The sequence below is a fragment of the Pituophis catenifer genome, unplaced genomic scaffold (assembly GCF_029215685.1).
Source record: "Pituophis catenifer annectens isolate HBS135680 unplaced genomic scaffold, rPitCat1.0.hap2 SCAF_7, whole genome shotgun sequence".
In the NCBI taxonomy this organism is placed as follows: domain Eukaryota; kingdom Metazoa; phylum Chordata; class Lepidosauria; order Squamata; family Colubridae; genus Pituophis; species Pituophis catenifer.
The window spans coordinates 25,956,806-25,970,031 of NW_027256887.1; the positions used below are offsets into that span (position 1 = coordinate 25,956,806).

The window sequence follows — 13,226 nt, forward strand, 5'->3', positions numbered from 1 at the left end:
CTTTTGACACCATTGACCATGGTATCTTGCTGCGCTGGCTGGAGGGGCTAGGAGTGGGAGGCACTGTTCTATGGTGGTTCTCTTCCTATCTCTCTGACCAGTCGCAGTCTGTGTTGGCAGGAGGGCAGAAGTCGACTTCAAGACACCTTATTTGTGAGGTGCCGCAGGGGTCAGTCCTCTCACCTCTTCTGTTCAACATTTATGTGAAGCCGCTGGGTGAGCTCATCCGTGGTTTTTGGGGTGCAGTGCCATCTTTACGCTGATGATACTCAGCTGTACATCTCCACCCCAGACCACCCCAATGATGCCCTTGCAGTGATGTCCCAGTGCCTCGAAGCCTTGTGGATCTGGATAGAGAGAAACAGACTCCGACTCAACCCTTCCAAGACCGAGTGGCTGTGGCTGCCGGCGTCCCGATATAGCCAGCTGATACCATCGCTGACTATTGGGGGCTCGCAACTTAGGTGTCCTCCTGGACACGCGGCTATCTTTAGAAGAGCATATGACAGCCGTGGCCAGGGGAGCTTTCTATCAGGTTCGCCTGATTCTCCAGTTGTGACCCTTTCTAGATCGGGACTCCTTATGCACAGTCACTCATGCCCTCATCACTTCTCGTCTGGACTATTGTAATGCTCTCTAAATGGGACTCCCCTTGAAGTGCAAGCGGAGGCTCCAACTGGTCCAGAATGCAGCTGCACGGGTGATATTGGGAGCGACATGGCGCTCACATGTAACACCTCTCCTACGCGAGCTGCACTGGCTCCCGGTGGTCTTCCGAGTGCGCTTCAAGGTGTTGGTTCCTACCTTTAAAGTGCTCCAGGGCTTAGGACCTGGGTATCTATGAGACCACCTTCTGCAACCAATAACCTCCCACCAACCAGCACGCTCCCACAGGGTGGGCCTCCTCAGGATGCCGTTACTGAGGACCCAGTTTGTGGGGGCAATAAGCTGACTTTGTATAAATTTACAAAAGTATGAAGGCTATTGCTTAATGCATTGTAAGCCGCCCTGAGTCTCCGGAGAAGGGCGGCATATAAATCAAATTAAAAAAAAAAAACTAAAGCAATGTCGACTGGTGGTTCCCAGAGAAAGAGCCTTTTCTGTGGGGGCACCTACCCCTTGGAACAGGTTACCCCCAGGGATACGAATGATCCCAGATCTTCGTACTTTCTGTCGTGCACTTAAGACCTTTCTATTTCACCAAGCCGGGCTGGCATAAATCTCTTCTAATTGTTCTAAATCTTTATGCTGAAAATTCTTAACCGATGAACCAAATTGGCGTTATCATCTTATATTCACATTTTATATGTATGTTATTTTAACTGTTCACCGCCCTGAGTCCTTCGGAAGAAGGGCGGTATAAAAATTAAATAAATAAAATAAATAAATAAATAAATTTATGGCACAGAAGATCCCATTGATTAGTTGTAGATGTATTAATCAATTTAATCTTGCAATCACTGGGTATGCTATTATTTCAGAAACCAGCTGTGTATAACCCTATTAACTAATTAATATGTGAATTGCCAAAATTCAAACAATATATCATACAAAAATAGAAAAAAGCAAAAAGTATTTCAGCAGACGATTGTTTGATGATGCACTGTTTCTATAGCAAAGTCTGTATGGCTGCTAATTATTTTTTAGTTAAATGTAGACAAATATTCATGATTTAAAAGGATTAGCTTTTAAAATGATTAGCTTAGAGAAATAAAGACAAATAAACAGTGTGATTAAATGAGAATTAAAACTGTCTTAATTTACACAAAATATCATAAACAACTTCCTATATGAAGTATTCTAGTATAAGGGTAAAATGAGAGTCAGTTTGTTGTAGTCTAAGGCATCAGGCTAGAAACCAGGAGACTGTGAATTCTAGTCTTGCATTAGGCACAAAGCCAACTGGGTAACCTTGGGTCAGTTACTTTCTCTCAATCTTAGGAAGGAGGCAATGGCAAATACTGCTGAAAAACTTTGCCAAAAAAACTGCAGGGCCAAGAAAACTGCAAGGCCAGACAGTTTCCCATGACTGAATGGAAGGGGAAAAAAATAGGAATAGAATAAGTAAATCCAAGACCACAGCATAAGGTGAGGGAAAATGTGACCCTTGAAAAACATGGCCAATAGTGAGAGATGTTTGGAGTTGTTCAGAGCCATTCAAATGTGCTTACAAGTCCTCTCTTATCAACACAATTGATTTGAACTGTGATTTGAACTCACATTTATTTATTTATTAAATGTATATGCCACCTATTTCGCCATAAGTGATTTTAGGCAGTTTACAATCATTAAGTATGATAATACACATTAATTATCAATCTACCACAGTTCAAGTCATCTTGATCCAGATTATGATTATATCTTCATGAAAGCACAATATCTCAGGTAAAGGTAAAACAGACCAATGGAAATTAGTGAGCTTTTAATAACAACATGATATTGCCACTTAGAGCTGGTTCTATTTACATTTGAAAGCAAAATCAAAGCTGGTTTTGTGCTCTTTAGACTTATTTTTGCATTGTGGGTGGCAAGCTAAGTAATAATAATGGGATATCCACTGATTTAGTGTACAATTTTATATATAAGAGCTGTAGTGAATCAGATGTCATAGTGAAAAACCAAGACATCTATGGGGAGGCACTTAAGTCACTGCTGTTAGGTGGAGGAGGGAGCAAGGAAATGCAAGAGTGGCTGGGAAACTGTCATGGAACATTGAAAATGAAAATCACATGATCATAGCAGCAGCCCAGGAGCAGCCAGTAGCACTGAAGCAGCCATAGCTTTCCCAAATGTCACTCCCTCGGGAGACATGGGTGCCAGATTTTAGACAAATTCTGCAAATTAGTTCATTTTAAGTTCTTTGTTTCAAAAATTGTTGACCTATAACATAGTTTCTCCCAATTAAAAAGTCATAAGGATGAAGATTTTAGTAATATATAGATGCTAGCCTATAAATGTTACTTTTCAGTTTGTGTTGAACAAACTGGTGTCTAAACTATATTGCCAGGCTGCAAAAATATCGTTGGAAGGATTTAAAAGCATTGAGCTTTAAACTGCTTCCTTCTAGAGACCCAGAAACTCTATTAAACTTAGACACTGCTATTTCCTCTACAGAAGAAATAAGCTGAGTAGAAACTTTGTTTACTTGCATCCTATGTCTATTCAAATTTGACCCAATGTATTTTCGGGGTTAAAAGTAGACATTAATGCAATAGGCAATGTTATATATTCCAGAAAGTAACAGGAATTGAACTGGAATAAAAATGTAGAATAACCCTCTAACCCTGTATTTTATGAATTTGTAATGCGTATGTTTTTAAACATGAGAATCTGTTTAAAACAAGTGATATGAGCTGTCTAGACCAGGGGTGTCAAACTCAAGGTTCGGGGGCTGAATCTGGCCCACGGGGTGCTTAGATCTGGCCCACAGAGCCACCCTGGAAACAGTGAAGGATCGGCCCACAGTGCCTCTGCCAGTGAAAACAGAACTTGCGGCCCTCCCGAGCTCTGTTTTCACTGGCAGAGGTTTGCAGGAGGCTGTCGCAGCCGAAAATGGAGCTTGGGAGCCCGTTTTCACTAGCAAAGCAATCACAGGCACCCCCAACATGAGTGACATCGAGCTGGCCACACCCACCCTGGCCACACCCGAGGTCAAAAACAACCCTGATGCAGCCCTCAACGAAATCAAGATTGACACTTCTGGTCTAGACATATGACCAGAAAACCTGCTATGGGAAGATGAGAAAAGCCTATGCTTGTAAAATCTGTTTGCGTTATTTTGTCTTTATTTTATTAAATGTTGCTATACCCAAAGGACAAAAGATCAATAAAGCTCCTTTGGTTTCCTGATGGAAAGCTGCAATTACTTCTTCCCATTATAAAATAAGCGTAACTCAATTTCTTTCATCTATCATCTTAATAAATAAATATCACCATATGTTTATTTCACTATGTCTTTTTATTTGATTTTAGGGGGCTCTTCATTTCACTCTCCTATATTTTTTCTCTTCCCTTTATCAGCATGTTTTGCTAGAAGAATAAAACAATGCAAAGAGATAACAAATAAAAATTACGAAAAACTGAACAGTTCTTGCTTTTTTGAGGGAGGGGGAAGCAAAATTTATTCTCATTCCAAAAGCAGAAGTCTGATTATGCAATTGTTTCTACTTTAAGAGGACTATGCTGAATCAAACTGAAAGAATTACCATCCTTTAATAAGTCATGCTGAAAATGACTAAAATTGAATCTCTCCCCAGATTTACTGTATTTCAGTTTCCGCATCATTAAAGTGGCAATACCCCCAATCCACAGAGAAATGATTCAAAGCCTTCCAAGATTGTTTGCTAACCATCTTTTAATTTCAATGAAACTATTCTAAGGCCACTTTCCTCTTCCCCCTAAACCCTTTGGGACTTTTATTCCTTTGAAAATAAAATTAAAATTGACAAAATGACAAAACCCTTGAATCTTGTTCCCTTTTTATTCGACCATATGATACCACTGCTCTGTCCACTGCACTGGTTACCAGTTGGCTTTTGGGTATAAAGTCAAGCTGCTAGTTATCAACTCCACAGCATACAATTTGGGTATCTGAGGCAGGACAGATTTTGCCCATCTTATAATATTGGGCAGAGCAGGTGCATTCAGATTTTTTAAAATTAAACAATGCCATCTATCAGAACATCTGTGCAGTTTCCCCACAGATGACCTTCAGAAAGTCACTGAAAATTGGGCTACTTTTCCAGTGGTAAGGTGGTTGTTGAGCTGCTGTTAAGTTTCTGTTTTTTTATTCATTGTTTGTCTTCTAGATCCATGAACATGAACTTTATCCATGATTGTATTGTTCCAGAGTTATTGGAAATAGGTCTATAAATAAATACCCAAAATAAATAAATACCTAAACATTTTGGAAGACTTGCAGTAGAAATTTTGGAAAGCTTTCTGATTGCTATATTCGTCTACTTGTGGTTTAACTGAAAGATTATGCAGGAACAGAAGCACTTTGTTAATGTATGGTATTTGGCTTTGTTAAACCTGAGTAGAGTTCTCTATTTTGATTTGTATCCTCAACATCACCCATTTTCTTAACGATTAGAAGAAAATAGGGTTTAGGGTTTATACTATCTCTAATGTAAACATGTCTAGGGACACGGTGGCTCACTGGCTAAGACGCTGAGCTTGTTGATCAAAAGGTCGGCAGTTCAATGGTTCGAATCCCTAGTGCTGCATAACGGGGTGAGCTCCCGTTACTTGTCCCAGTTTCAGCCAACCTAGCAGTTCGAAAGCATGTAAAAATGCAAGTGGGAAGGTAACAGCATTCCGTGCGCCTTTGGCATTTAGTCATGCCGGCCACATGACCATGGAGACGTCTTTGGACAGTGCTGGCTCTTTGGCTTTGAAACGGAAATGAGCACCGCCCCCTAGAGTCAGGAACAACTAGCACATATGTGCGAGAGAAACCTTTACCTTTTAATGCAAACTCTAATTTCTGAATGCATCTTCCTATTACTTTTATATCCAACACTTATATATAACAACTGTTTTATGTGAAGATAAATCACAATTGGAAGTAACTAGCATTAATAGTGAAACTGAAGTACACTGGATAACTGAAGATATCCTGGATCAAAGCCAAAATATAGTCCAAGATAATAACTACTACTCATTATTAGAATCAGCATAGTCACATATTCAATACTGGAACATTCAGTGGGAATTAGATAGTGTTAGATAATTAACATCCTATAATACAATACTTACTTACCTTGTTCAGACAGTATTTGTTGTTCTTCTTGTAGAGATGCTGCAGACATTTCATGTTTTGTTTGTCTACAATCTTGCCAAAGAATTCATTGATGGTTTTGATAGAAACTGCACAGACAGCAGATTTAGGAGTCGGGTTTGAAGAGTCTGGTTTACTTTGGGCAAAAGCACCAAATAAAATATCATCATTCATATTAAGGCCCATTTGCTGGGCTAAGGTTGCACCTGGCTTACCAATATATGCAGCCTGTAAAATATTAAATACCTCATTTGACCTCTTAGCTGACCTCTTCTTACGTTTTTCAGTGTAAATGCATTCAAGGGGCATTTCCACGTATGAATGCAACTCAGAATCAAAAGAGCAAAACCGTATAATCCTTGTATGAAAAGCTTGGGAGTCAAGAGATTCTCTTTGAACGGTAAGGAAGTACACAAAATGATCCTTTTCAAATGCATGAACATACTTGATGGGGTATGAATCCCTGAATTCTGGAAGAATATCAATGTAAGAATAAGCCGTGAGGAACTCAAATCCATCCAGAGTTTCTTTTAATCTTCGAACAGATATTGAATGAAGCAAATGGTCCTGCTCGGGTGAATTACTTACAGTATTGCCAACATAGAAATATACAAATCTTTCTTTTTCTGCCACCAGAATTTTGGTTCCTAAGGGGCTTACAACACAGTCAGGACACTCATCTGATTCCTCATCCATCAGTTTGGAATACATGCAGTGTACTCTACTTCCAATGTCAGCAGGATTATCAGGATAAATTACATGGCGCTGACAGGTTCCTTTGGCTACACTACCGCAGCTGATAAGATGATGATCGTAGTATGTTTCAAAGAGTAGAGCCATGTTAATGTTATCTTTCCAAATATCAGATTGATTTCCTTTAGGCTTACATTCATCACATGGAGCACAACTTGGATTCTCCAGAACAGGTCCAGTCTTGTATTCATAGACGTTGTGAAGAGTTTCATTTAAGACATAGATTTTATTGACTGCACCTACATACAGGTGCTGTCTGTAGAGAATAATATTTTGTATCGGGGTTTCCGCAAAGAAATATGGAAGTTGGTACTGGATGCTCAAATTCATCTCTCTCTTTGAATCTGCTTCTTTACATTTGCCATTGGTCTTCTGTAGCAAGGTAGACAGTAATAATATAATCCCAAAGGGAGAAGTAGCAAAAAGGTTCATAACTGCAGATTTATCCTGTCGAAAGACATTTTAAGAAAGATTTATTATCATATGACTAATCAACAGAACTGTTCATCTAAGCTATATTATTTATTCAAAGCATTTATACCATAAATTCAGTGTAAAAAGCTTCTAGAGCAGCTTATATAATACAAAATCAAATACTGCCCTCAGGCCTAAAATGACAGAAGACTAAAATGACACAAGGCTGAAAGAAATGGATTTAGAGGAAGTAAAAGCAAAGAAGGTACCTTAGGTTCAAATAATTGTTTTATCATTTCTAAAATAGGTAATTATAATAGAAATAGTCTGCTCAGGAATCTCTATTTAAAACCATTGCTTCTAGAAAAATATGCATTTCCCAAGGTGTAGAATTAATGACACTTTTTTGCTAGGGCAAAAAAACAACAATAATTCATTCTGAAACAATATATCTACATTCTAGTTATTCCTGCTATAATTTTAAATATTTTATGAGAACACTGCTTACCAATACTAACTATTTTTGAAAAATCATAATGAGATGAAGTCAAGATCAACTATATAGGTTTGCTAGAGAAATTTTATCAGTCAATTCTGCCTGGCATGACCGGTTTAATTCTTAAAAAAGAAAGATTTTGTACATGTTCCCAATACATTGTAATATATCTCTTTGAAAAGATTTATATAATAGAACATGGAATCTCTTTTTTACTTAGCATTATGTGATAATTAGGACACTGTCACCCTCACAAGGCCAGCATTTCTTGTTTCAGATTCAAACTTGTTAAGAAAGAAGCCAAGAATCTTGACTGAAATATTATTAGAATAATTAGATTAATTGGAAAATGTCCATTACTTGCTAATCTACTTCCAATAGTCACAGCCCTCTTGTTTTATCTCAAGAATATGAAATTCAGAATTCACAAAATAATATTCTCATAAATGAGTTCCATTTCAGCTTTAAACAAACCAGTGTTAATAATCCAATTAGCATTTATTTTATGAATATATAAGCATCTAATTAATTTATATTTGTTTTATTTAAAAACAGTATTCGTTATACATTTCCTTAACAGCACTATAATATAAATTACTACATTAAAGATTAATAACATAGAATATATTAATCACTAAACATTGGCAGACATTCTTTTTTATATATTGTATTGGATATTGTATTGATTTGATTCTAATCCTATGACATTTAAAGTATATTCAGGAAAATTGTTATTCCATTTCCTGAGTAATCTGTTTTTTATGTTTTGTTGGATTTATTTTCTCAACATTAGTTCACTTTTTAAAATGCTTACAGCAATAAGTCACTGTATAGGATAAGCATTTAGCTATACAGACAGGCTGAAAACAAATTTGAACGGTCTAACAGTTGATAAAGAGTCTAATCTGACACATTTCTTCCTTTTTAGTCATTTTGATGTGGTTTTCAAAGTCAAAAGACTCGTGAGTAGGGTGATATTTTAAACCTCTGACATGAATAATAAATGAATTGTGGTTGAAGCAATGGGGTTTTCATCAATTTTCAACATTATACTGTAAGTTAAACCAAAACATTGTTCTATTGATACTTAGACACAGTTGCTAATCTAAATTTAGTTTCTTTAGAGGGAAACAATTATGCCTCCTAAAAGGACAACATATGCTGTTTACAGGATTTTGTACAAAGTATTATTTAGTTATGGATAAATAGTATTGTTACTGGTACAGAAAGATGAATAGCATTGTTACCAATCGTTCACAAAAACAAATTTAAAAGCATCTTTGATAGTATAGAAATATGAAACCAAGTTTCAACAACTTTATTTCTAAAGTAATATTCTTTTTATTATGCTTTATTTAATTTGCTTAAAGTTACAGTAGCTTGCATATAAAACTGCATTACTAGATTAGGGAATTACTAGAATTCCCTAATCTCTATTACTACATATTTTGAATTTTTTTTTGCAAAGAGCAGTAATGGGAGAGTTTCACATTCAACTTGCACAGCTATTTATTTGGAGCCGGATAGTTTTTAAAATGAATACATATTTTTGAATTTGATAATTTGGGAGAAAATAGCAAAAAATATTTGATATACTGAGGCTGTTATGTCCCCTGCACATTTCATACCATTAAATATCGTATTTCCTTTCACTGTGGCATACACTATCTCAGTGATGGCTAACCTTTTTGCCATCGCATGCCAGGAGGGGGGGGCGGGGGAGGGTCGCGCATGTATGTGCCCAAGCGCATGTGCACGCAACCCCACCCACCCCCGCTCCTGGCACATGAAGGCCTGGTAGGCAGTTTTTCTTTCTTACCTGGTTCCAGATCCTCTCTATGCATCTGGGAAGGATGAAAACAGCATTTCCCACTCCCTTGGAGGCCCTACGGAGGCTGAAAGGGCCCATTTCCCAACTCTTGGTGGGACAGGAAGTGACATTTTTTGCTGTCCCCAGCCTCCAGAACCTCTCTAGGAGTCTCTAGGAGCCTCTCAAGGAATCTCTAGGAGCCTCTCAAGGAGTCTGAGTGTCTGGCATCCTGCTTCTTTTGCTCTGGCCACCACCTTGCACATGGCTGATCAGCGCTCCAAGGGAGTTTTTCTGGAGCGTGGCTGCAGTCACTGGCACCACAGACGTCTCTCCCACCAGCACCTTTCTCCCGCCCCTCCCTTCTTCCCCCCAGTAAGGCAAACCCTGAGATTTACAGTGAGGGGGGAGGAGGAGGATGAGCTGCTGATGCATCTACAAAGAGGATTTGCCCCCAATCAGGACCTTTCTCTCCCCCCCAGGGCAAACCCCAAAATTAACAGCAAAGTTGGCAGAAGGAGGAGAAGGAGCCTCCGCCTCTGCAAAGAGCATTCCCCTCTTTGGAGAAACCTCGAGCAAAGGCAGCGCTTGTTTGCTGGCACAAACGGCCTCCAATGTGGATCCCAGGAAGTGGCTGTCAATCGCATGGCCGGTACGCATGCGTGCTAAGAGAAGCTGCCCAGTGGGCATGCGTGTGCCGGGAAATAAACTTCTGGTTTCAGGTTCACGCATGCACATCAGCCACCTAGTCTTCTGGTTACTGGCCACCATGCGTGTGGGATGATCAGCTGGCCAGCTGATCTTCTGGTTTCTGGCACAGCCACCTGCGTCAAGTCCTGCTGATCGTCACACGTGCATGCGCACCATTAACCAGAAGACTAGCTGGCCAGTGTGCATGCGTGCGCCAGAAATCCGGAAGTGGACCGGGCATCACTGTGCATGCCAGGCAACATGGCTCCGTGTGCCATAGGTTCGCCATCACGGGTTTAGACTATTGCTACACAACACTAAAAGATGTTTATCGGTCTTTACCATGAGCAGCTGTAGGACACTCTGATCATTGCATGATTCACCTTGTACCTGCTTACAGGCAAAGACTTAAAATCACAAAACCAACAATTAAATCAGTGAAGACTTGGACTGAGGAGGCAAAGTTAAAGCTACAGGCTTGCTTTGACTGCACTGATTGGAATATTTTCGAAGATATCTCTGCAGACCTGGATGAACTCACAGATACTGTAACATCATATGTCAGCTTCTGTGAAGACCTATGTGTACCGACCAGTAACAACAAACCTTGGTTCCCAGCTAAACTTAAACAGCTATGTCGTTCCAAAGAGGAAGCTTACAGAATAGGTGATAAAATGCTGTACAATCAGCCAGAAATGTACTAACAAGGGAGATCAGAGCAGCAAAAAGAAGCTATTCTGAAAAGCTAAAGAATCAGTTCTCAACAAATGAACCAGCAAACATGTTGAAAACTCTTAAAAGTATCACCAGCTACAGCAAACTTCCTTCCCAGGCTGAAGGAAATCAACAACTGGCAGATGACCTGAACGTGTTTTATTGCAAGTTTGAAATGAAACTACAGCCACCTATCTCCACCATCCCCATCTCAGACACACCAACAACAGACACACTCCTACAACTGACCCCATCTCATTGGGTTTACAATCCTTAGTGATCACAGAAAAGGAAGTGCAAGACCTATTTCACAGACAAAAGCCAGGAAAAGCTCCAGGCCCAGACAAGATAACTCCTTCTTGCTTAAAAGTCTGTGCTGACCAATTGGCCCCCATCTTCACCCAAATCTTCAATAAATCGCTAGAGATGCACTATGTTTCTTCTTGCTTCAAATGCTCTACTATCATCCCAGTGCCGAAAAAGCCCACCATCAAGGAACTGAATGACTACAGACCAGTTGCTCTAACACCTGTAGTCATGAAAACCTTTGAAAGGCTAGTGCTATCCCACTTGAAAACCATCATGGATCCGCTGTTAGACCCCTTGCAATTTGCATACTAAGCAAATAGATCAACAGATGATGCTGTTAATATGGCTCTGCGCTACATCCTACAACATCTCGAATCTCCAAAGACCTATACAAGGGTCCTCTTTGTAGACTTTAGTTCAGCATTCAATACCTTCATTCCAGACACTCTTCTAACTAAGCTAGACCAGCTACAGGTACCTGAACACACTTGTAAGTGGATCAAAAGCTTCCTAACAAACAGGAAGCAGCAGATGAAGCTAAGCAGAATCATATCAGATACCTGTACAATTAACACAGAGGCCCCACAAGGCTGTGTGCTCTCCCCACTTCTCTTCTCTCTGTTTACCAATGGCTGCATCTCTAACGATCCATCTGTTATACTACTGAAATTCGCAGATGACACAACAGTGATCAGTCTCATTCGAGACAATGATGAGTCCGCATACAAATGGGAGGTTGAACAACTAGCCTCATGGTGCGACCAGAACAATCTGGAACTGAACACACTCAAAATCATAGAAATGGTGGTAGACTTTAGGAGTCTTCCATACTTCCACCTAGTATATCAATACTAGACAACCCAGTATCAACAGTAGAGACCTTCAAATTTCTAGGTTCTACCATATTGCAAGATCTAAAATGGACATCTAACATCAAAAATGTCATCAAAAAAGCACAACAAAGAATGTTCTTTCTGCGCCAACTCAGAAAGCTCAAACTGCCCAAGGAGTTGCTGATCCAGTTCTACAGAGGAATTATTGAGTCTGTCATCTGCACCTCTATAACTGTCTGGTTTGGTTCTGCAACCCAACAAGACAGACACAGATTTCAGAGGATAATTAGAACTGCAGAAAAAACAATTGCTACCAACCTGCCTTCCATTGAGGACCTGTATACTGTGAAACTATTTGCAGACCCCTCACATCCTGGACATAAACTATTTCAACTCCTACTCTCAAAACGACGCTATAGAGCACTGCACACCAGAACAACTAGACACAAGAACAGTTTTTTCCCGAACGCCATCACTCTGCTAAACAAATAATTCTCTCAACATTGTCAAACTATTTACTAAGTCTGCACTACTATTAATCTTCTCATCGTTCCCATCACCCATCTCCTTCCACTTATGACTGTATGACTGTAACTTTGTTGCTTGTTTCCTTATGATTTATATTGATATTGTTTCCTGATTGCTTATTTGTACCTTATGACTATCATTAAGTGTTGCACCTTATGATTCTTGATGAACGTATCTTTTATGTATAGAGAGCATATGCACCAAGACAAATTCCTTGTGTGTCCAATCACACTTGGCCAATAAAAAATTCTATTCTATTCTATTCTATTCTATTCTATTCTATTCTATTCTATTCTATTCTATTCTATTCTATTCTATTCTATTCACATATTCACTTACCAATATAAATTTTGGGCTCAATTGTGGTTGTAAGTTGACCTGTACTTAAAAAGAACATAAATGTAGTATCATATTCTAAATAATCCACACTATTTTCTAAGAGTTTTCAAACAACCCATTAGCACCTTCAGATTTCTTCACTTTGTATACCATTTTAGACTACATCATCTAAAAAATAACACAGAGCAGGTTTACAATTCAGACACAGGGTATGTAAGTTTAAATCATGCTATCACCACACAGTGTTTCAGAACAGTCAGTTTAAATATGTGAAAAGGTACAGACTATAGGTAGTTCTAGATTTACAACAACTGGGACCAGAATTTTGGTTGCTAAACAAGACAATTGTTCAGTAAGTCATAGCTGATTTTTCTTTGGCTGTTAAGCAAATCACTGCAGTTCTTAAATGAATCATGTGGTTGTTAAGTAAATCCAGCTTCCCTCATTGACTTTGCTTGTCATAAGATAGGAAGATCACAAATGGTGATCATGTGATCCAAGGATGCTGTTGTAAAGACATGCCAGTTGCATGTATTTGCTGAATTTTGATCAGGTGATTAT

General features: G+C 39.0%; 1 protein-coding gene across 1 annotated transcript in view; it reads right to left on the minus strand.

Moving 5' to 3' along the window:
• MET (MET proto-oncogene, receptor tyrosine kinase) overlaps positions 1-13,226 on the minus strand; it is a 147,092-nt gene that overhangs the window by 94,030 nt on the left and 39,836 nt on the right. The window contains exon 2 of the mRNA XM_070946653.1: positions 5,765-6,982. Coding sequence (XP_070802754.1) covers positions 5,765-6,967 — 1,203 coding nt within the window. The 5' untranslated portion in view covers positions 6,968-6,982. The remainder of the gene's footprint in view (positions 1-5,764; positions 6,983-13,226) is intronic.